Source organism: Bos javanicus, chromosome 8, assembly GCF_032452875.1.
Source record: "Bos javanicus breed banteng chromosome 8, ARS-OSU_banteng_1.0, whole genome shotgun sequence".
Classification (NCBI taxonomy): Eukaryota; Metazoa; Chordata; class Mammalia; order Artiodactyla; family Bovidae; genus Bos; species Bos javanicus.
Window position 1 is genome coordinate 70,454,519 of NC_083875.1, and position 24,507 is coordinate 70,479,025.

Consider the following 24,507-nt stretch of genomic DNA (forward strand, 5'->3'; position numbering starts at 1 on the left):
CCTCGGTCACTGGGCTGAAGCAGTGTTTCCCAGGATTCTCCACTCTATGGTCACTTCCCACCCCCACACCCTGGTATGCCCCCTCCCCTCTTTGGAAGGAAGCCACTATGGAACAGCCCATACTTAAGGAGTTATACTCCACCTCCTGGAGGGCAGAGTATTGGCACAAGTTATTTGGGATTCTGCACGGGAGAATTCTGTTCTTCGTTTATTTATTTATTCAGTCATTTGTATCAGTTTAAATGCATATTTATTTTATATGAGTTATAATCCAATACTACTTTATTTGTTCTTCCAACTGTTCCAGCTTTGGGAGCTCCTCTAGTTGGCTCCTGTGTCCTTCTGACACACCCACATCAGTGTGTGTGTGCTTTGTTAGTACTTCCTTGCTTTCTGGACAAAAAGATGCTCATTGTGTACATTTCCTGCACCAGCCCTAGAACTGGTGAAGGAACTTCCGAAACCAGCAGTCACTGTGCCTCTATAATATGGTCTCGCTCTGCCTTTTAGCTTCCTTTCTCTTTCAGCCAATACAGCTACCACCTTGATTCAGCCAAGTGGCTGTCCATTTATTCCCCAAATCCTAACTCCCTGTCCCAAAGTGGGACGTCCATTTTTTTTTTTTTTTAGCATCAACACTGTCATTTACAATTTCATCAGGACAAAAGGTATAAAACTTGGGGCAACTGGGACATACAGCCATCCCACCCACAGGGAACCCTTCCCTTCTCCTGGTTTCATCAAAGCTGTTCTGAGTCTCAAACTTTGCTGACCTTCTTTGAAATGTCGATGACTTTATTTGGCATTTAAAAATATTCTACCTTTTACAGTTGATTACAGTTCATCTCTTTAAAAAGTAAATATGCTCATCAGAGAAAACTTAAGAAATACAGAAAAGCCTAGAAGAGAGAAAAAAGAGAGAGAAAGAAGGGGAAAAGAAAAAGAAAAAACCCCAACAGCCCCCAGTCTCCTATCGAAAGACAACCAAGGTTAACGTTTTGGTGTTAATTATATTTTAACATTTGCAGGAAAAAAAAAAAACAAAAACACAAAACAAAACAAAGCTTGAAGCAGATATGCCAAATGTTAGTAGTTAATTCCGGGTGGTGAGAATATGATTACTGTTCTCTTCTTTGCACTTTCCTTATTTCTCAAATAAGCTTAAGAAAAAACTTACTCTTTTTTCTTGACTATAAAAATAACACCTGATCAGTGTCAAAAACTTGGAAAACTATGAAGAACACAACTCAGATACAAACACACAAAATCCCAGAGAAAAAGTACCACCTCGAATCTCAGTGTACATGAGTGTGTACACGTATGCATTACTTACACAACTTTTAAAATATAAAGGGACCATATATCAGGAGTGTTTTTATACGCCAATTTAGTTTTCATTGGCCTTTTTCTTTTTTATTATTTGAATTAATTTATATTGTTTCTAATTGAAGGATAACTGCTTTACAATATTGTATTGGTTTCTGCCATACATCAACATGAATCAGTGATAGGTATACATATATTCTCTCCCTCTGAACCTCCCTCCCACCCCACCCCAACCCTCTAGGTTGTCGCAGAGCCTTGGTTTGAGTTCCAAGTCACTCACCAGATTCCCACTGGCTATCTATTTTACATATGATAACGTGTATGTTTCCACGCTTCTGTCTCCATTCATCCTCGTCTTTCCCTCCTCCGTGTTCATAAGTCGGTTCTCTACGTCAGCATCTCCATTGCTGCCCTGCACCACCTTTCTACATTCATCAGCACCATCTTTAGATTCCACATGTATGTGTTAAAATATGACATTTGTTTTCTCTTTCTGACTTCACTCTGTGTAATAATTAGCCTGACTTTTAAGTGCTAACTAGTATTTCATTAATCAACTGTACCACTAGTTTTCTTTTTGTGCTCACATCGCTCACTTACTGTTCATTTCAACTGCTTCAAGTTTTTCTTCTCTTGAAAATGAAAATGAATGGCTAAATCTTTGGGCACATCAAGGATTAGTTACAATTAGTTGGAATTGCTGGGTCAAAGGATACCTGCAGGTTCAAGGTTTTGATTCACTTGCCAAATGGACCCTGAGACAGATTCAAACAGTTTACATATTTTTAAAGGACTGAAATAGTTTATTTCAAAGTATATGATACTTTGGACAGTGTATCAGGATTCTTTTCCTGCCTTACTTGTTTCCCTCTCCATTTTACGTGTGTGTGTGTGTGTGTGTGTGTGTGTTTAACATACAGAGGGTTTTAATTAGTATGAAGTCAAAATGACCAAGTCTATCTTTTTCCTTTATGATTTCTTCTTTTGATATCCTACAAAGACCTGCCTCCTCCACTCCAACAAGAAAAATTCATCTAGATTTACTTTATTACTTTTATGACTTCCTCTTTAAGCTTTGCTCTTATCAAAGCTATACATGTGCATTGTTTAATAAGGGAACAATGTTTGCTAAGCAAAACATTAGGTTCTAGGCTCCCCAGTCTCACTCAGTTGCTTGAGATGAGCACTTCTAACTTGGCTGTTCTTTTTTTGTTGTTGTTTTTTGATAGGTACCTTTGCATCTTTAAATAGAAAATGTGAGCATTGCCCCTCATTGATTATTAGGTTTCAGGTCCTAGCTACTGACTTTTTATCGTGGAAGAAGATTTAACTAAACAAACACATGCACCTCTTTTGGGTCTTCACCCCTATTACCAAAGGCATATTTGCAACTCTGTCTTCTCAATAGAGTTATACTGTGATCTGGTTAGATTCATATGAAATACACTATTAGGAACATAATGTGATTTGTTTTCCTTCCTTCGTGTGGCAGCCAGCAGACTGTTCAGCCTCAGCCAAATCTTCAGGAGACAGCAGAGTTCCCTCCCCAGATGAGCCACTCTCAAATTCCTGACAATCAGAAACTGGCATTGCTGGGAGGCACTGTTGGTGGTAGGGTGGAGGGGTGGGGGAGGGAGGTAATCTGTTACACAGCAACACAAAACTCAGAACACTGCATAAGTTTCCCTAAAAATAGTTTTTACTTTCACATGCTTAATTTTCTGTTTAGCCCTAATCCTCTCTCAATTGTCTAAATCTACGCAGTACATTCCCTTGTATTAGGTGTTCTATCATCTCCCCTTCCTGAAAGTCTCTACTGGAGCGTTGAACCTAGTCTGGATGGACTACCTCTCCTCCTGGGCTCTCCCATCACCATCTTTACAGGGATTTCTTTGGCTTCTCTCCTAGTAGCTTCTCCACCTGGACTATGGGTCTTCCCCTTTCTTGGTTTACTCCTCATTTGGGTGCGTAAAGTGTGAGGGAGATCATTTAAAAATATGTGTTTTTATTTGGTTGTGCCAGGTCTTAGTTGAAGGATGTGGAATCTAGTTCTCTGACCAGGGATTGAACCCGGGCCCTCTGCATTGGGAGTGTGGAGTCTTATCCACTGGACCACCAAAGAAGTCCTGGAGATCATTTTTGAGACAGCACAACCCAAACTCTTTTTATCCTATCCTCACGCTATAGTTAGTTGGACTGGGTATAGAATTGTAGGCTAGGAATGACTTCTTCCAGAATCTCAAAGGCACTGGTTCCTTGGCTTCTCTTTTCCCAGTACCGTTTAGGTGGTGAAGTCTGAAGCCACTCCGATTCCCAAACCTTTGCATGGGATCTGCTTTTTATTTTCTTCATGCAAGCTTCGAGGATCAGATGTGCGTCCTCTGCAGTGCAGAATTTCACCTTGTGGTGTTTTTATCCATTGTGCTGGGGTATTCACAGGACTCTGTCAAGTTGGCCATTTATAATCTTTAGTTCTTGGATTAAAGGAGACTTTGTTGTTGTTGACCCACTCCCATTTCCTGTTTGCCTTTTAAAAAAATTTCTAATTCTGATGTTGACCTTGGTTGGTCCTCTAATTTCTGTTTTTTTTCAACGTTTCCTTACTTTTTAATATTTCTAAAGAGATTTTCATTTCTGCTATCATGTTTTTCATTTCCAACAGTTCTTCTGGTTAAACATGAGTAAGTATCACCAAAGATCCTAGTTCATTTGCTCCATTGTTTTCCAAACATGTAGCAATTCAGTGTAACTGGGGATGTGAGGGTGGCCATTGCGTTCATTCTTGCCAGGCAGTGCTTATACATTTGAATTTTCTCCCTAATTTCATACATCAATTATGAAACTATTTTTTTTTTATTCCTAGAGAAGCTTAACCTTTTTCCAAATGTTTATATTGTGTGTTTTTGCTGTGAATTTCTCTTCGTGTCCTTTAATCATTAATGTATTTGGGATTTTGTGCTTAAATTTCTTATAGCTTGTTATTTAATAAAGAAGTTAACTGTCAAAAAAAAAAAAAAAAAGAGTAACCTGTTTTTACTTACCAGATGCTTTATCTGAAACTTTCAATGAGAGCTTTGAAAAGAGCTTCCTCTTCCTTTAGAGTCTCAGTTTCCCTTCAAGTTGCTTTTCTGGTTTGTTTTAGTCTCCGTTTTTCACATTAAATACGTCCCTTGGACGAACAGTAGTTCTTGGTTATCTTCTCGAATATATGACTAGGAGCCAAAAGGCAGCTGTGAGTACATGAATAGTGTCTGTCTATTGTGTAGGATGATCTGGCTGAGAAGTCTTATAGGGGATCCTTGATGTCAGTATCTGGTCTTTTCTCTGAGGGAGGTGAAATTCCTTAGAGAAGATTTTTCCACTCCCATCCACTGGATATAAAGACCCAGCTCACTGTTCTGGGATCTCAGGGAGTAGATGAGGCCCTGTGTGTGTGCATGTGGGGAAAGGGTGTGTCAGCACTCCATATGCATTCATCCACTTCATCCCCTGTGAAGTCCTACCCTCACCTGTACCTGAAGTGGGTCTAGGTGTTGTGGCCCTGAAGCTTACACAATTCTGCATGCCCTTTTAAAGAGATTCCAAAGCTGCAAATGTAAAATTAGGTCTGAAAGTGAATGTTTATTTAGACAGAGAAAAGAGCATAATAAATTACAAGTTATAAAACCTGACAAATAACATGAACATCAGAAAATCAAGAATAACCTAATATTTTTATTAATCATCTGCCTGACACACCTTTATATTTACTTCTCTACTTTTTTTTTTTTGGCTGCATAGTCTATGATTGCCTCTTCATATGACACAGACTTGATAAATCATTTTCTTAGAGAGAAAAGAAAGATAATTCAGCCTTTTTTCCAGTGGCGTTGATTGAAATTTGTTTTCTATTACTGACAGTTTAGAAAAGCTTTTTTATGCAGCTTACTGGTAACATATAAATATAATATAAATTTTAGGACTGTTGTAAAATTTATGAAAATCTCATGTTTCTTTCATAAGTAAACTGTAAGATTTCAGGGCACATTTCAGATTTTCTTGTACAATGACTAATCTTAAATGCTCTCTGAATTAATGAGAGAAAACTGGCTTGTCACTGATGTCCTTGTAGGAGGGCATACCATGAGTTTCAGGTTTTCTTTGTTATGTCTTTCATGTTAAATCCACTAGAAATTTAAATGTTTTAGCAACACGTTCATATGATTTGCTCCTCCTCTTCATTAGCTGGATTATCAAATAATCATCACTTCTATTTAAAACTGACCTATCCTCTTAATGAATTGCTAGCTTTCGGCACAATGTGACATTGTTTTGTTACACTTTACTTGATTTCAGAATAATATCTATGATTTCATTGCTCCCCTTTGTCACTTGTTTTGTGTTTTATTTTTATCGAATTTTCCTTTTAACTATAAAATAAACTTGAAGATGACCGAAAAAGGTATATCCTTTGTATATTTCCAACTTAGGGAGTCTGCAATTTCTCACTTGGCTTATTAAAGATTTCCAAAAATCTCCTTACAAACTGAAGTCAAAACAGCAAACTTTCAATTCAACATCCCCCCACCCCAACCCTGTCCCATCTCAAAAAAGGTCTAGGCTATTCTAAGCTGCCTGACATGAAGGATAGTATATAGAAGAAAAAGGAGGACCTAGAGATTATAATACCGAGTGAAGTCAGACAAAGACAAACATCATACGATATCGCTTTTATGTGGAATCTAAAAAAATGGTACAGATGAACCTTTTACAAAACAGAAACTGAGTCAGATGTAGAAAACAAACTTATGGTTACCAAGGTAAAAAGATCAGGGAGGAATAAATTGGGAGTTTGGGACTGACATATACATACTACTACATGTAAAATAGATAACTAAGCAATAAGGACTTAATGTGTAGCACAGGGAACTCTACTAAATACTCTGTAATAATGTGTTAGGGGGGCCTCGCAGGTGGCTCAGTGTTAAAAAAAAAAAAAGAAAAGAAAACAAAAAACCTGCCTGCCAATTCAGGAGATGCAGGAGACTCAGGTTTGATCCCTGGGTTGGGAAGATCCCCTGAAAAGGAGATGACAACCCACTCCAGTATTTTTGCCTGAAAAATCCCATGGACAGAGGAGCCTGGTGGGCCATAGTCCACGGGGTCACAAAGAGTTGGACGTGACTGACCTACATGGCAACCTACACACACACAACCTACATGGAAACAGAATCTAAAAAAGAGTGGATGCATGTGTTTGTACAACTGATTCACTTTGCTCTACAGCAGAAACTAACACAACATTGTAAATCAACCGTACTAAAAAAAAAAAAAATTAGTAAAAAAAAAAGAGAATGGAAGAAGAGAAGGCAGAGGTATTAACTGAGTGCAGTATAAGTACATTTCCAAAGTTTATGGAAATAGGATTATTTGCACACATGGCTAGGTTTCCTACCAGGGCCCTGGACAAAGTCCATGTAAGCAAGGGGCCCTGAAGTTAAAGCTTTATTAGTTTCACACAGTAAATCCACCTTTGTGTGCCCTTGTAGAGAAACTCTCTGCTTCACACTCTCCAGGGTACAGCCCCTTCATTCTTCTGCGAGGGTGAGGTGGGGACAGTCTCTGGGGAAATGGACTTGGGGAGGAGATGGTAGGACTCTCAACTTTTTCACAGGCAGCTTTCAACCAGTCTTCCTAACCTGAGTGTTTGGCTTTACTTCACTTCTAGAGGTGTCCAGGGCCACCAGTTCCTGAACCTTTGAGGATTTTATAACAGAAGTTCTTGGTTTTCCTGAATGCTAGTTCATGATCTGGCTTCCTAGGAAATGCTAAGTCCATTACCCAACGTAACTGCATTCTAAACCCCAAGTGTTGTTGATAACAAATACCAAAAAGTGAAGATTAAAAATCTAGAGTAGAGGTTAGACTCTCAAAAATACAATATTTAAAAAACAAACAGAACAAAATCACAAAGGTTATAAAAAATATATATGAAGTTTGCTTTAAAAATAGGGTCTTTTTTTTTTTTTTTTGCAAGACAGGAAACACAGAAAAGGTGTATAAACTTGAACCCAAAACAACAAAGTAAATGACAATGGGATCATACTTATAAATAATTACCTTAAATGTAAATGGGTTGAATGCCCCAATCAAAAGACAAAGACTGGCTGAATGGATACAAAAACAAGACCCCATATATGCTGTCTATAAGAGACCCACCTCAAAACAAGGGACACATACAGACTGAAAGTGAAGGGCTGGAAAAAGATATTTCACGCAAATGGAGACCAAAAGAAAGCAGGAGTAGCAATACTCATATCAGATAAAATAGACTTTTAAATAAAGGCTGTGAAAAGAGATAAAGAAGGATACTACATAATGATCAAAGGATCATTCCAAGAAGAAGATATAACAATTATAAATATATATGCACCCAACATAGGGAACACTGAAATATGTAAGGCAAATGCTAACAAGTATGAAAGGGGAAATTAACAATAACACAATAATAGTGGGAGACTTTAATACCCCACTCACACCTATGGATAGATCAACTAAACAGAAAATTAGCAAGGAAATACAAACTTTAAATGATACAATGGACCAGTTAGACCTAATTAATATCTATAGGACATTTCACATGAAAACAATGAATTTCACCTTTTTCTTAAGTGCCCACGGAACCTTCTCCAGGACAGATCATATCCTGGGCCATAAATCTAGCCTTGGTAAATTCAAAAAAATTGAAATCATTCCAAGCATCTTTTCTGATCACAATGCAGTAAGATTAGATGTCAATTACAGGAATACAACTATTAAAAATTCCAACATATGGAGGCTGAACAACACACTTCTGAATAACCAACAAATCACAGAAGAAATAAAAAAAGAAATCAAAATATGCATAGAAACAAATGAAAACCAAGTGTTGTTGATGTCTCTATTTTCCTTGAATTTGTAGATTCATGATTTTTAGAAAATCACTTCATTGTGTTTCTTGTAGGATTTTAAGAGAGATAAAACTAGATGCATATTACACATTATAATGTATAATGTGCTATATATTATAGATACATTATATTATACTATATATACCTAGTTTCTCTCTCACAAATCCCACAGCCTGTCACCTCTACTCAGAACCTGCTTTATTAATTTTAAAAAACAACTTTATGAGATGAAATTCACATTCTGTAAAATTCATTCTTTTATAAGTGTACAATTTGGTGTTTTGGGTATATTCACAGACTTGTACAACTCTCATCACTACCTTTATTTTATTTTTGGCCATGCTGTGCAGCTTGTGGGATCTTAGTTCCCGGAGCAGGGATTGGACCTGCACCCTTGGCAGTGAAAGCAGAGTCCTAACCACTGGATTGCCAGAGAATTCCCACCACTAACTAATTTTAGAACATTTTCATCACCCAAAAGGAAACTCTGTATCTATTAGCAGTCATTCACCATTTAAAGCTCAACATTCAGAAAACTAAGTTCATGGCGTCCAGTCCCATCACTTCATGGCAAATAGATGGAGAAACAGTGGCTGACTTTATTTTTCTGAGCTCCAAAATCACTGCAGATGGTGACTGCAGCCATGAAATTAAAAGATGCTTACTCCTTGGAAGCAAAGTTATGACCAACCTAGACAGCATAGTAAAAAGCAGAGACATTACTTTGTCAACAAAAGTCCATCCAGTCAAGGCTATGGTTTTTCCAGTGGTCATATATGGATGTGAAAGTTGGACTATAAAGAAAGCTGAGCACCGAAGAATTGATGCTTTTGAACTGTGGCGCTGGAGAAGACTTTTGAGAGTCCCTTGGACTGCAAGGAGATCTAACCAGTCCATCCTAAAGGACATCAGTCCTGGGTGTGCACTGGTAGGACTGATGTTGAAGCAGAAACTCCAATACTTTGGCCACCTGATGCGAAGAGCTGACTCATTTGAAAAGACCCTGATGCTGGGCAAGAATGAGGGCAGGAGAAGGGGACGACAGAGGATGAGATGGTTGGATGGCATCACCGACTCAATGGACAAGGGTTTGGATGGACTCCGGGAGTTGGTGATGGACAGGGAGGCCTGGCGTGCTGCGGTTCATGGGGTCACAAAGAGTCGGACACGACTGAGTGACTAAACTGAACTGAACTGAACTGAACCGAACCATTTTGTAGTGTACCCGAAAGACACTTTCAGTCTCTAAGGATTTGCCTATTCTGGATATTTCACATAAACAGAATTATATAACATGTGGCCTTTTGTCTTGGCTTCTTTCACTGAGCAAAATGTTTTCTACGATTAGCCATGTTGTGGCATGTATGAGTATGATGTTGAGCATCTTTTTTGGTGTTTATTAGTCATTTGTGTATCTTTTCTGGAGAAACATCCATTCAAATTGTTAGCCCATTTAAAAACTTGATGTTCTTTTAACTGTTGAGTTGTAAGAGTTCTTTATATACTCTGGGTACAAGTCCCTAATCAGATATATGTTTTGCAAATATTTTCTGTCATTTGTGATTTTTTTTTTCCACTTTCTTCATGGTGTCCTTTGAAGAATTAGTTTTAGATTTTGAAATAGCCGAATCTATGTTTTCTTTTGTTGTTTGTGGTTTTGGTTTTTGTATCTAAGAATTCTTTGCCAAATCCAAGGTCAGGAAGATTCACATTTGTTTTCTTTACTTAGAGTGTTCTAGTTTCAGCTTTTACGTTCAGGTCTTTGATCCTTTCTAACTTTAGTACATAGTGTAGGTAAGGGTCCTACTTCATTGTTTTGCATGGGGCCATCCAGTTATCCCAGTACTGTTGGTTGACAAGACTTTCCTTTTCTGTTGAACTGTCCTGACATCCTTGTTAAAAATCAACAGACCATCAATGTAAAGGTTATTTCTGGACTCAATTCTACTCCATTGATTTGCATCTTAATGCTAGTACTACACTATCTTAATTACTGTTGCTTTGTAGTAAGTTTTGAGATTGGGAAGAGTAAGTCCTCCAACTTTGTATTACTTTGCTAAGACTGTTTTGGCTATTCTGTGTTCCTTGCATTTCCAAATGAATTTTAGTGGTTTGTTTTTTATATTCAAATCTTTACTCCATGTAGAGTTTGAGTGTATGGTTAGCCAGCTGCTTTAATGTGATTAAAAAAAATAATCTTTAAAAAAAAATATTTTTAAAGATTGTTTTAAATGACCATTTTTAAAGTCTTTATTGAATTTGTTACAATATTGTTTCTGTTTTACGTTGGCCATGAGGCATGTGGGATCATAGCTCCCCAACCAGGGATTGAACCTGCACCCCCTGCATTGGAAGGCAAAGTCTTAACCACTGGACCACCAGGGAAGTTCCCCCCACCCCCCAAAATTAATCTATCTCTGAAAAATCATTTTATTAGTGTTAAACATTTCCACTCTATACCACAAGTAGGTCCACTCTCTTTCGAACAACACAGATTTAATTATTTAGGTTTATAACAATTCAATATCTAGTAAGCAAATCCTTCTCATTACATTTCTTTTTTAGGTAATTTCTTGGCTACTTTAACTTTGTTTTGTTTTCAGATTTAAGATGAAATTCAAAATCATGTGCTGTATCCTCCCTTTTAAATCAGGATATTTATTACTGAAAATATATTCAGTTCAGTTCAGTTGCTCAGTCGTGTCTGACTCTTTGCAACCTCAGGCCTCCCTGTCTATCACCAATTCCTGGAGTTTACTCAAACTCATGTCCACTGAGTCAGTGATGCCATCCAACCATCTCATCCTCTGTCGTCCCCTTCTCCTCCTGCCTTCAATCCTTCCCAGCATCAGGGTCTTTTCAAATGAGTCAGTTCTTCACATCAGGTGGCCAAAGTATTGGAGTGGCATCGGTCCTTCCAATGAATATTCAGGACTGATTTCCTTTAGGATGGACTGGTTGGATGTTCTTGCAGTCCAAGGGACTCTTAAGTCTTCTCCAACACCACAGTTCAAAAGCATCAATGCTTCGGCACTCAGCTTTCTTTAGTCCAGCTCTCACATCCATCCATACATGACTAATGGAAAAACCATAGCTTTGACTAGATGGACCATTGTTGGCAGAGTAATGTCTCTGCTTTTTAATATGCTGTCTAGATTGGTTATAACTTTTCTTCCAAGGGGCAAGCGTCTTTTAATTTCATGGCTACAGTCACCATCTGCAGTGATTTTGGAGCCCCCAAAAATAAAGTCTGTCACTGTTTCTACTGTTTCCCCATCTATTTGCCATGAAGTGAAAATACATTATATTTATAAATTAACTTATGAAGAACTAACATCTTTATCAATATTAGGTTTGCTCGTTTAGGGCCAAAACATTTCTTTCCAGTCATTCAAGTCTTTTTATCACTTTCTTTGGCCTTAAGAGTTTTTTCATATAGGTCTGCTACATTTATTTTGTTAAATATTAACATCCCAAAGTAACACCTACTGGTGAAATTTTTTGCCCTACATGTCTTAGGTGCACTCCATGGAATTTTATATTTTGGTTATGCTACGAATGGATCCTCTTTTTCACTTCATCTTCCTGGTACACAGGAAAGCTATGGGGTGTTAAATATTTACCCCACAACCAGTCACCACACCTATATATTTAACCTAGTCTTAATAGCCCAAGAAATTTGGCTGGCAAGAAAAAAAGAACTAGGTTTTCCAAATAGTCATATCATTTAAAAATAACTGTAAGATTTTCCTCCTCTTCCCCAATATTTAGTATCTATTTATTGTTTTGTATTATGGCATTGGCTAGAAATTGCAGAAAATGATGCTTCTGACTTTAGTAAGAATCTCTGAGTTTAATCTTCTGCTGTAGAACAAGAAGAAGGCTCCTGGTTTCAGCCAAGAAGCCTCCCATTGGGTTGGCCAAAAAGTTCACTTAGGTTTTTTCTGTATGATAGTAGAAAAGCCTAAAAGAACATTTTGGCCAACCCAATAATAGTAAGGAAATATTTTTCTGTTTCCAGTTTACTGAAAGATATAAAGACTGGACTTCTGAATTATATCAATGCCTTTTCAGCATGCATTAATTGACCTGTTGGTTCGCCTATGACCTTGTGCTGTGATGAACTGTGTGAATGCATGTCCCCAGAACGAGCCATCCTTTTATTACCGAAGTAAGCTCTATTTGGTAAAAAGTACAGGTTAATTAACTCTGACGTGTACACATCTTGTTTTCTCATTACAACACATAAGCACCTCAAGGGTAGGGACTCAATGTTATGCTTCTGTGCATCTCCTGCAAGTGCTGGACTCGGCACAGTGCTATTTTCAACCTTTTACTGAATGAACAGCCGGTGACTATGTATTAAGGGTATCCTTCATGCTTAGTACTATGTGAGGATTAGGGATCTCAGGATGAACAAGGCAGACTCATTCTATGATTTCATGGAGCTTATAGTCTGGTTTCATACACATAGTAAGCAGGGAATGAATGATTAAATGAATGAGTAAAATGAGACCATTGCCCTCAGGGCCCTATCAAATACCACACTCTAATTTAGGGCTCCTGAAAAAAGCTACTCTTAGATCAGGCTATATACAGAACAAAGAAAGGTAGTATCATTGTCCTTGGTCTCCCAATCCTTATCTGGTTATAATAAAAACCTAAAAGGCATCACCAGCCACAAGCACCAGCTGGGGCCAAGGCAAAGTACATTCAATGGAGACCGAGAGAACAGAGCTGACCTTTGGCACTGGCAGTGAAGCCTGGGCAAGTTAGCAGCGTGTGGGTCAAGGGAACACATTTTCAAGAGCCTGAGAGGAAATGTGAAAGGAGAAGAGTCTCCTGGGTTTCTTCTCAGGCTGCCAAAGGGCAAAAGTGCTCTGCTCTGCCAGAGAGAGAGCCAGAGAACTTGGGCAGGTGGTCTGATGGAGGGATCAGATTCTCTGCTGCTGAAGTGGTAAAGGGTGGAGAGAGAGCAAAGCAACCTTAAGTCAACTGACTCCTCTGCCTCTTCGTCTCCTTGACCTCTGGATTTCATCCTGTGGTTCAAGGCCCCCACAGGACATCCTCAGAAGCAGCAGCTAGAGCGACGGCAAGGCAGCATCTCCTGAGAGCACTGCTGCCCTGGCATAGCTGGGGCTCTGGGATGAGGGGCTCACTGGGCTTCCAGACTTCTGTTCTCCTCCTCGTCCTCACAGCTCTCCCCTTGGAATCGGGGCGGGGGGGGGGGGGAGGAGTGGTGTCAGCAGAGGTCCAGAGAGGAGACAGGACTAGCTCCCCAGAGAACCTCTAAACTCTGGGAGCTATCAGAAAGGCTGTGAGCTCCCGACCCAGGGAGTGGGCTTCCTTACTTGGTTCTCCTTGCCATTCCATAAATATGAGCATCAGAGGGCAGGGGAAGAAATATTTTGGTCTCAGGAACAAAATGGAGAAAATATTTCTCTCAGCCCTGCCCTTCTCCAACCCCCAACCAGCCCCACCTCAAAAAAAAAAAAAAGAAAAAAAGTTTTATGTGTACAGAGGGAAAGGGGAAGAGGGGGGAAAGGGTTCTATTTTCTTTCACAATAAAGAAAAGTCAACAGGATGTTCTCCAAAGCTACAAATATACTTTTCAAACAGTAAATATCTCTATTAGCAGCAGGATGCCAGTTGGCTAATTCTGTCTCAGTAAAACCTTTCCCAAAAAACTCCTGCTCTTGTGTAATGTCTATTTACAAAACCGGCTCTTGTGCCTTTTCAATTTGCTGGGTTTCTCAATCTTTTGTTTCCCCACCCCCTCCACAGCAGAGGCAGAGACTGAGAGGCAGCCCCAGATGGCAGCTGCGTGGGGATCCCCCTGGTCACCCCAGCACCTCTCTCAAGCCCTGCCTTCTTTGGAGAGTCCTCCAGTCTATCACGAAGAAGAGCTGAAAGAAGCTAAAACCTACGTCCTCCTCCCTGGCCTTCACTGGGCCTCCTGGATTTGTTTCTATGGAGCCTGAATGGGCCTAGGCCCCCGCCGAGGGTGGAGAGAACCCTGGAATGATTCAGTCTACCCCCACCCCGCCATCTTCCAGATATCTCCAGCTGAGCAAAGATCAGAGTTCGGGGTGGTGGGGAGAGGGAGGGCTGAGCAGAGAGTAGGAGGCAGTTGATAGTGGCTGAAATCCTGGCTCCCCAGGGAGTGGTCTGGGCCTGAGTCACCGTCTCGGCAAGAGCAGGAAGGTGGGCGAAAGGCAGCAGCTTCTGCAGGCTGGAAGGACAAGCCCCTCCTCCCCCAGCCTTCTGTCACTCTATTCTCGGGTCGCTGCTGGCTCTGGTCTGAGGCCCCCACCAAGGCTACCACCACCTTGACCATGAGAGAGAGGAAACAGCAGGCCGGGCCAGGGCAGGGCTTACAGGGAGTCAGCTGGCTCCGGAGGAGCAGCTGCTCAAGGGATGCCATCTTCTCTGAAGGGCCAGCTGGCCACGATGCCTGGGGCCAAGGAAAGTTCAGCTGGAGCAAGGACGGGAGAGATCCCATCAGAAAGACCAATGGCCTGAGCTATGAACGACCAGTTTCCAGTGCCTACGACCACAGCCTCTCCAGCCCCACCTCAGTCCTTCCCCTAAATTAGCCGGATCCCAAACCAGAGCACAGAGGACACCACCCTCACTTGCCACTGGACCGAGGAGGTGTGTGTGTGTTTAAAAATAAAAGGCATGACTCTGTGACTTGGCCGATTCAGCGCTTGGACCAGTACAATCGCCCAGCTCAGCTGTGATCCCTCCTTCCCCACGCTCCTGGGGCTGACCTCTGAAAGGAAAGGCAGAATGAATCACAGAGTGTAGAGTAAGTTCATCCAATAAAGAGGCCATTTACTGAGCATCTACTATTGCCAGTTTCTGTGCTTGCTGCTTCCGCTACGTCAGTTCATTCAAAGTGCTGCCCTCCCGTATTTCACTCAAGAGACAGCGCACTGTGTGAGGGGATAGACTCTGGATCCAGGCTGCCTGGGTTCAAGATCTGGCTTTGCCAACTGCCAGCTGTGAGACTTGACCAGGTGACTTAATTTTTCTGTGTCTCAGTTTCCCTGTCTATCAAATAGGGTCATAATATAGCTATTGTATAGGGTGGCTGTGAAAGCTAAATTAGTTTACTCTTTACAATAGTTCCCAACCTATAATAAGCAGCCCGTATCTGTCTGTCATAAAGATGAGGGTGGTGGTATCCTGACGATGCTAATCAAACTGAGGCCTAGATGGGGGACTTGCACAGAGTTAAACAGAGGTCAAGTATGTCAGGAGACCCGAAATGGTTGTTTTCTGTTTGGGGAGCACGCAGCAGTCCCACAACATAATCACCACTACCAGGATCAAGTTGATATATTTGCTTACAATTGAGTGGTGACTTCCTCCTGAGCAGTAAAAGGATTTGTGACAGAAGTCCGGAGACTTTTGGAACATCCAAAGATCAAGAAAAGAAAGTAAGGAAGGCAATTCAGAGAGGTGGCTTGGACTTTTTTTTTTTTTTTTTTTTGCCTCTCTTTAAAAAACTCCTAATTATTTGACAGACATTTTTAAAAAATGGTTTTCCCATTTTATAAAAGGGGACCATAAGGGACTTGAAGGTACAATGTTTGTCCTGCTTACTGGACAAGCCAGAGATAAGTCTTCTTTGGCCTGACCTCCACTCTGATGGGTTCACGGAGGCTGAGATGCAGAGACTCTGAGAAGCACCAGACAAGCTGAGGCACTAGCTCTGATCTCATTCTCACTTCTGTACTTCACCAACCAGGAATCTTAAAAGCGCTTTTACTCTGTCATTTCCTCTTCTCTGTTGAAGGTCTGGTCCTGAGAAGTGAGAGGAAGGCTGGGATGGACATCCACCTGTAGGCCCCCCTCCCTCGGTCATCCCCAGCTTTTGATCACAGGAGGCAATGATTCTTTCGCCATGAGGTCAGCCCTAGCCATGATGCTGGTCAGGCGAGGCATGACAACAGTTACAGAAATATTGGAAACAGAAAATTTTGGCACGTGTATAATACTCATATATCTACCACAGAGCAACGTGAAACTCTAACACTGAGCCACACTTGCTTCAGGTCTCATCCTTCAATCTATACAACAGCACAGATACTGCTGAAGCTCCTGGGGTTTTCCAACCTGATCCCACCTCTTTCTCCCCACCCCAGTATCCTCGACATAACCACTACCCTGAATTCAGGTGTATTATTCCCATATTTTCACTTCATAAATTTGAATCCATAAGCACAACACAGTACTGTTTTACAGGTCTAAACTTTATACAAATATGTGCTGGGCTTCCCAGGTGGCACTAGTGGTAAAGAACCCGCCTGCCAATGAAGGAGACGTAAGAGACGTGGGTTCGATCCCTGGGTCGGGAAGATCCCCTGGAGGAGGGCATGGCAACCCACTCCAGTATTCTTGCCTGGAGAATCCCATGGACAGAGGAGCTTGGTGTAAAAAAGCTCCTCTATGGGGCAGAGTTGTGTAATCACAAAAAATGAGAAAAAGCAGTTCCCCACAGGGTTGCAGAGTCTAACATGACTAAAGTGACTTAGCACACACAAACTTTATACAAATAGTACAATATTAAATGTACCATTTGGAAACTTTATGTCTAGCTTGATGTTTCTGAGACACACTTGACTTCATTCATTTTGACTACAGCTTATTTTACTATGTAACGATACCATGTTTTATTTTCCCATTCTTTAGCGTCTGGACATCTATTAATACAAACAATGAAGCAGTGGACATTTCTGCTGCAGGTCTCCTGCTGCACAGGTGTGAAAGGTTAACTGGGTGAGGGGTAGGCCCAACTCTGACTGCGTGAGGAGCTGCAAAACCTCCCAGTGGGCGGATCAATTCTCCGCCCCCACCCCATGCAGTGGCTGCAGTTCCCACTGCTTCCGCAGACACCTGGCATTGCTAGATGAAATTTACCGAATCTTTTGCCAGTCCAGTAGCTGTGAAATGGCATCTCATTTCTCACTGTTGGTTTAATCTCTCCTTGAATATTATTTTTTTTAGATTTTTTTTTTATGTGGACCATTTTTTAAAGTCTTTATTGAATTTGTTACAATATTGCTTCTGTTTTATGTTTTGGGTTTTTCTGGCCCCGAGGCTTGTGGGATCTTAGCTCCTGGACCAGGGATTGAACCTGTACTCCCTGCATTGGAACCTGAAGTCTTAACCACTGGACCACCAGGGGAGTCCTCCTTTGATAATTAATTCACAGAAAATCTTGGCTGAGGCTTTTGTCCACCTGGTTCTCTTTTCTGTTAAGTGGTTGACAGTTTCCAAATCTATGGAATAAATTCTTATATAGAACCAACCAGTGTTCTTTACAGCCGCCCCTTCTGTATTTATTATAACCTATGACAAAGAACCAAATAAACAAACAGCACCATCTTGACCAGGCTGGAGTCACAAGTAGAAGCTTCTAGTCTGAATATCTGTAATAAACTCTGGGTCCTGTGTAGAAGACCCATCACTCACTGATCATTTACACTACTGCATGTCATTCCACTGTAAACATCTATCAAAATCAGTCATGAAAGCAATGAAGTGGGTCTTTCTTTAAAAACCAAAATAGAACATAATAGAAAATATCTGAGTGCATTGCACACATCCAATGTGAAACTAATTTCAAGTGTGTGTGTGTTGACATCAAAGGCATTCCTAACGGCAAACTGTGGTCAAAAAATTTCAGAAGCCACTGTCCAAGTTGCCCCGCCCCCATCTCCATTCTTTCGCTTCTGAATTATCCTGCAGACCACTGCCAAATTAACCTGACAAAAATCATTGCTTTTGCCCTGCCACTTCCCTGCTCAAAAACCTGCAATTTTCAAAAGCCTAGGCTTGATTTCAATTCCTCAGCATGGCACTGCAAGTGCTTGCAGTAGGGCCCCAACCAGAGTGCCAGCTCTCATCCACGAAGCTTCTACCTGAATCACTATTAATTAAATACAAGCTGGCCTCCTGACTGCCCGCCCCAACACTCTAGAAGCATTCCATCTCCATGCACTTTTCTCACACCATTTTTCCAACCTGTACACCCCTCTCTGTCATTCCCCACTGCAATAGGACACGCTTGCTAAGTCAACGCTGAGTTACAGTCACATCCTCTGCTTGACATCTTTCGTGATGATGCTACATGGACGTTTAGTGATCCGCTGTCATTCCTGTGAACCCCTGGAACTTTTCATACACCAGATGAAGGCAAGGATAGAGTCTTAAAGCCTTCGGAATGTCCCCCAATGTTTAGTGCTTGATATATGTTAAATCAACAAAGATTCATTGAGCGCTATGTGCAATGAACTACAGTGGGCTCTATTTAGTAGATCAGCCACCAGACTAATGGTTTTGGGACAACTGTAATAGTTTAACTGCCAATCTGAAAGCTACCTTAATACATTTACTTAGAGTAGAATAATCGAGTTGGCCAAAAGGTTTGCTCAGGTTTTTCCATAAGATGTTATGGGAAAACCTGAACGAACTTCTTGGCCAACTCAATATAAGAAAATGCCTTTGACTAAGAAGCTGTGGGACTCAAGATGCTTGACTCTTTCAAACTGCTCCCAAATCAGGAAAAAGTCCCTTCCCCTCTTGTTACAAATGGCGGAAAGTAGAGTTTTATATCTGTGCACAAAACAGTGTTGAATACAGAATCCCATGGGCTCCTCAATGGGCATTGCTATGCTCTTTATGGGTTTCCCAGGTGGCACTAGTGGTAAAAAATCCGCCTGCCAATGCAGGAGGCATAGGAGATGAAGGATTGATCCCTGGGTCTGGAAGATCCTCTGCAGGAGGAAGCAGCAACCTGTTCTAGTATTCTGGCCTGGAGAATCCCATGGACAGAGGCTACAGTCCATGGGGCCGCAAAGAGTCAGATAAAACTGAGCATGTGGCTCTTTATAGAGGAGGAAGAAGCTTGGGGAGAGGCTGGCCTGTCCAAAGTCACAGAAGTGAGTGGTAAGGCTACCCCAGGCGGGGAGGCCCCATAGTCGGAAGGAACCAAGATGGGCCAGAATAAGACCGGTCACTTCCTGTAATTCACTACCAATCTGCTCATGTTAATCAGCCGACTCTGGGATCCAGTCAACTTGGGGATGGTCTTCCCCTTTCCTAATGTTCCTTTTCAAGCATAGGAATTCTCAGGCTTCAGTTCCAGTTCTGGGAGGTGAATGAATTCAGATAAGTTGCTGAAGGGAGATAATCAGACCTGAACTGCAAACCTCAAAGGGTAGACGCAGGGATGCTATCAGATAATGGATGGGAACATAATTTGCAAAGTTAAAAATACTGTATGAATGTAAGATAGCAATGGTAGTGCCAAAGGGAAAAGAGCCTCCCCTAAGAAAATGTTTGCCATTGAATGGATGTCTCCCTCTGACCCAGCAGTTTACTGTCCTTCCTTCACATTCCATCCAATTCATTTGACAATGACTGATTAGGTATCCACTATGTGCCACACACCATGTGTACACACAGATGGAGAAGCCATAGATCCTGCTCTCAGGGACTTTACCATGTGAGAGGCACATGTTTACGATATGTGGAGAGTGTGGGAGAACTATATGAGAAGCATTGTGGAGCTGGAGAATAAAGGCGTTTGGGTGGGGGGTGGGTAGGGAAGGCAAAGGACAGAACAGACAGTAGACTGGGAAGCCACTTCTTCATGTTAACGACAGCATACTTAGACCCTCTTCAGTTTGTAAAGTAGCTTTTGCACATTTTTATCTTACATTTTTCCTGAGCAAAGGCAAGTCAGTATATGGGAATACAGTCCTCATTCATACATTTAGTCAACATTTACGGATTGCCAGGGACAGTGCTAAGGTTACTACGGTGGCCAAGAGACAACTGTTTTCAACAACTCATCGACTAGTGGGCTGACTGAAAAGCCAGCAATTCAAGTATAGATGCTAATGAGAGCCAGAGGAGGGGCACCCCACTCAGCTTGGCAAGGTGTGCAGGGGCCATTTAGGAAAGACCCTCAGAGGAGGTGACACCTGCCCTGACTTTTTTTTTTTTTTTTTTTACTTCTGGCTAGGCTGGCATTTGTTGTTGCATTGGGGCTACTCTCTAGTTGGGGTGCACAGGCTTCTCATGTGGGTGCTTTCTCTTGTTGCAGAGCATGGGCTCTAGGGTGCACAGGCTCAGTGGCTGTGGCACACGGGCTTAGTTGCCTTGAGGCATGTGGGATCTTCCCAGACCACGGATCACATCCATGTCCCCTGCACTGGCAGGCAGGACCACCAGGGAAGCCCTGCCCTGACTCAAAGGATGAGCGGATGTGGGCCTGGAGGATGGTGGGGCATGGGGAGGAAAGCATTTTGGGCAGGAGCAGTGGGTAGAAAGGAGCAGGGGCACAAGAGACCAGGAAAACCATGGACACAGGAGTGAAGGGGGATAGCCAGATCCAGGGGGCCTTATAAGACATGGCACAGAGTTAACCCTTTATCCTGAAGATGATGGGTGAGAACAGGGGGTGAAAAAAAGATGTTCCCTGAGGAATACCAATGTTTAAGGGGGCAGAAAGAGGTAGAAAAACCCAGAAGAATCACAAACACAAAAAATAAGATCTGCAGGGTTTCCATTCTTTTCACAACAGATCTGGGTGACAAAGTGTCAGTTGAAAGTATCCACTGGAGAAAACAAGATGGAGAAAGATCAAGTGCCTGACCAGGCCATACTGTGAATGAGGGAACCAGAGCCTGAACTCAGCACGCCAACTCCTACCAAGTTTATTTGTGTTGATTTTAATTTCCTTTCTTCTGAGTCAAACTCCTGAGCCTCTAGGTACAGGCCGATTTCCTTCAGCAGTGCTCCTTTTTCCTTGTCGTTGAAGCCTAACATCATTGTCAAGGTGTATGGTTCCAAGGAAGACAGATGAGTAAGATTAAGGCCACTATCCTTAATACTACTTAATTCTTCCTCCACATCATAATAAAGACACACACACACCCAGGGAGAGAGGGAGTGATGGGGAAGAGAAGGGGAAAGAGAGAAGCACTTGGCTTAGGGCCAAGAGGTGGATCTGTGATCTGATATGTGAACATCAAATGCCTTCCTCAGAGCAGGGCCCACCACTTGGCCACCTTGCTGAAAGGCAGATTGGTGGATGGTGCAGGAAGGCAGCAAGGGCCCACTAAACAAACAGGCAGTGGGCGGGCTGTATGCACTGAGGAAGCAGAGAACAAAGGGCTCTCACTCTTCATGCAAAGTCCACAGTGTGCAAAGGGCACCAATATTGGACATTTCTCACTGTGACATTTTGAAAGCCCAGTCTAGCCCAGAACAATGGTTGCCCTCTGGGGACTAAGGGCTGCGTGCCCCTAGGCCTTATTCAATGATGGCTGGCATATCCTATGTGCTTGGTGAACTTGACCTTGGGCATCAGCCTCCCATGACGGCTCTACGTCACTCTGGTCTCTTCCCCCACTGAGAATTCCAGTCGCAGATGAATGGATGGATTCATTCTGGGAGCAGGAAAACCACTCCAGGAGTGAATCAGAAGGATCCAGCCCTGGTCCTCTTGCCAGCCATTGAGCCAGGAACTGAGTGTGATTGTGTGCCCAGGCGCCCGTGTTGTTCCCCTCTCAGGGAGAGAGGGTCACGGTCCACGCAAGAGATGACGTAGAAGCCCTCTAAGGAGGAAGAGAAAGGAACCTCAGCTTTGAGGGACAAAGCCACCCTTTTGGTTGTGACCCTCAGTCCAAGGAGGAGCCAAGACGTGTGTGTACTGGTAAATTAATTCTACTGGAAAAAATCTCAGCTTTGGCTGGACAGTTACTTGTCAATTTCAATTCTCTCCAGCCTGAAAGGCTTTAGGAAATAGGCTACTAGGTTTTTTTTAAGGAAAAAAAGGGTTCTGTGAGACAGGTGGAAACAATGCATCTCAGATCACCCACAGAATCCTTTGGCTTCAGTGGTCTCTGCTCTGCTCCTCCGATTTGTGAAAAAAAGATCGATTCACTCTTAAGAACTGTAAATGCCAGTCTAAGCAATGTAAAGCACCTGTACTGTCTGCTTTTCACTTTGAGGAAATTAGGTAAGAGAACTCCAAAGATTCAAGATGCAGCAGGTAAGAAGACGTCTATCTCACAAAGTAAGGGGACCCTGGTTGACCCTTTAAGGAAGCAATTCCTCTAGGAAGTGGAACTGAAGGATCGCCACTTTGCCCGTCACTGATTAGGTTATAACAAGCTGGGAAAATTAGCTTTTTAAGGCTCAAGCCCGCTATCGGCCTCCTGGAGCAAAGGTGAAGGGAAAAGGAGCAGCTCCTGCTGGGGCTTGTTAGAGGATTGCTCCGGGCTGCCCTCCACGTGCTGGTGCTGATTGTCTTATATTTGTCAATCTTCATCTAAGAAGCAAGGGGGGTTAGGTAGAAATGGCTTACTTTTACACCAGAGATCTGTCCTTGACACTGAATGACATCAGCTGCTTGTGGCTAGAACTTAGTTTCCACAGATGGCCAAATGAGAGCCTGCAAGAGCCTTCCTGAAGAATATTCTACCATCTTTGCTCATTCATAACTCGCTATCGTGTACTTTTGGTAAAGAAACAGACTAGACTCTGAGAAGAGAGTGGCAAAGATGATCCCTATGCTAACAGAACTTGGATTCCAAAAGGACTGATTCATCCTGTACATCTCTGGTGGGGGGGCGGTGGGGGAAGGGGGGAGCAGTGCATTCAGATCAGCACATCTATTGTGTTGGTTGGATGCCCTGAGGTTTGGAGTTGTGAATATGTAGGCCCTTGGGCCTGAGGGTGAAGTCCTTCAAGCAAATTGAGTTTTACAAAAGAAATCAACCATTGAACAATATCAAATGTTTATCACCAGTCAAGTATCAGACAGTTTCATAGCAACGCACCTGCCAGCTCTTTAGTTGTGACTCTACTCTGAGACTCCCTCCTTCCCATAACATTTACACTTACTTATGCTAACAGGGAAAGCAATGAGGGGGTAATGGCCCTGGAAACGATGAAAACTAGTCTGGTCCTGTACCGACAGGGTGCGTGTGTAATTCTGGCATCTTCCAAAAAAGAAGCACGGTTTGCCTCTTGAAGACTAAGTGGGGCAAAGGTTACTCTTCTGAAAGCAAGGGGGTTTGATCCGTAAACTGGGCTCAGATTGTCAGAATGAGGGCCACCTGGCAGCGGTGAAGAGACGCTCACGAAGGGAGAAAGGAGGAGATATTTCTCAACGGATATCTAGAAAAGGAGGTAACAGGAGAGTCGCTCCCTTCACGTTGTCGAGAGAAGACGGACGGTACCGGCTCCTTGGAACAAAGTCAGGAAACAAACGTCAAGATCCCACGCTAAAGGGATCCCACGCCTCACTTCCCGATGAGGCCTGCAGAGAGATGAAGCCTGCCGGCAAGCACCGGAGCAAGGCCCCTTGAACGACCCTAGATCCCGAGCCAGTCGGGCCCTGCTCTGGGGTGAAGGGTCCGCGAGCAGCAGGGACCAAGGGACCCAACTCGGACAGACGCAGGGCAAAGCGCATTGCGGGCCGGGGGCTCCAGCGGTTCTCGCCGCCTGGCCTCACTCACCAACTCATGATCCCGAACCTTGCCCTGCCACCGGGGTCCTCAGCTGCAACTCTGTCCTGGGAGATCGCTTCCGGATTCAACCAGTCTCCAGGAAGTGACGGTAGCCCCGCCCCCTCTGCCCGGAAGAGGCGTTCGGGAGGGCGGGGGTGGGGGTGGGGCGCGGCGCGTTAACCCTTCCGCTGCCGCTTGCTTCCGAGGTGTTGCCCTGGCCCGCGACTCTCAAGCGTTGGCTTAGGGGGTCCAGAGCACTTAGGCTGTGGCGGGGGCTTGAGGACCCCTGGGTGCGTTTTGTCCCTTAAACACTGACTTGTAAAATTCTCTTCCACAGACTACACGTGTTGCATAACCGCCGATTGCCTTAGTTTTTCAGTCTGTAAAGAGATTTCTTATTCAGGGACGGTAGCAGTAACTAATTGTCTGGGGATCGGGGTTGGGGAGGGCGAGAGGACGAGGATGAAGGAGGGGGTGTGATGGACGGGAACTTAAATTCACTGTATGGTCTTTTGTATCTTTTAAATTTTCTACTGGGTACATAGTTACCTGTTACAAACAAAGAAATAAATGGATCTTTCTCTCCTCCAAGATGGCACAGGACTGTGAATAGAAATAGAATAGGTGCTTTTCAGGTTGGAATGTTCTGTGGATTTATTCAACAGAAGAAGACTAAGAGTAAATGTTGTTTCCAGTCTTCCGTCTGGGCTCCACTA

General features: G+C 42.7%; 1 protein-coding gene across 4 annotated transcripts in view; it reads right to left on the reverse strand.

Moving 5' to 3' along the window:
- The window catches only part of BIN3 (bridging integrator 3), a 50,540-nt gene extending 26,632 nt beyond the window's left edge, over positions 1-23,908 (reverse strand). Inside the window, exon 1 of one of the 4 annotated variants that reach the window (XM_061426996.1) lies at positions 23,801-23,908. In XM_061426996.1, coding sequence (XP_061282980.1) covers positions 23,801-23,808 — 8 coding nt within the window. In that variant the 5' untranslated portion in view covers positions 23,809-23,908. The remainder of the gene's footprint in view (positions 1-23,800) is intronic. The other 3 variants (XM_061426997.1, XM_061426999.1, XM_061426998.1) reach the window with 3 other exon arrangements.
- Between the last annotated feature and the right edge of the window lie 599 nt (positions 23,909-24,507).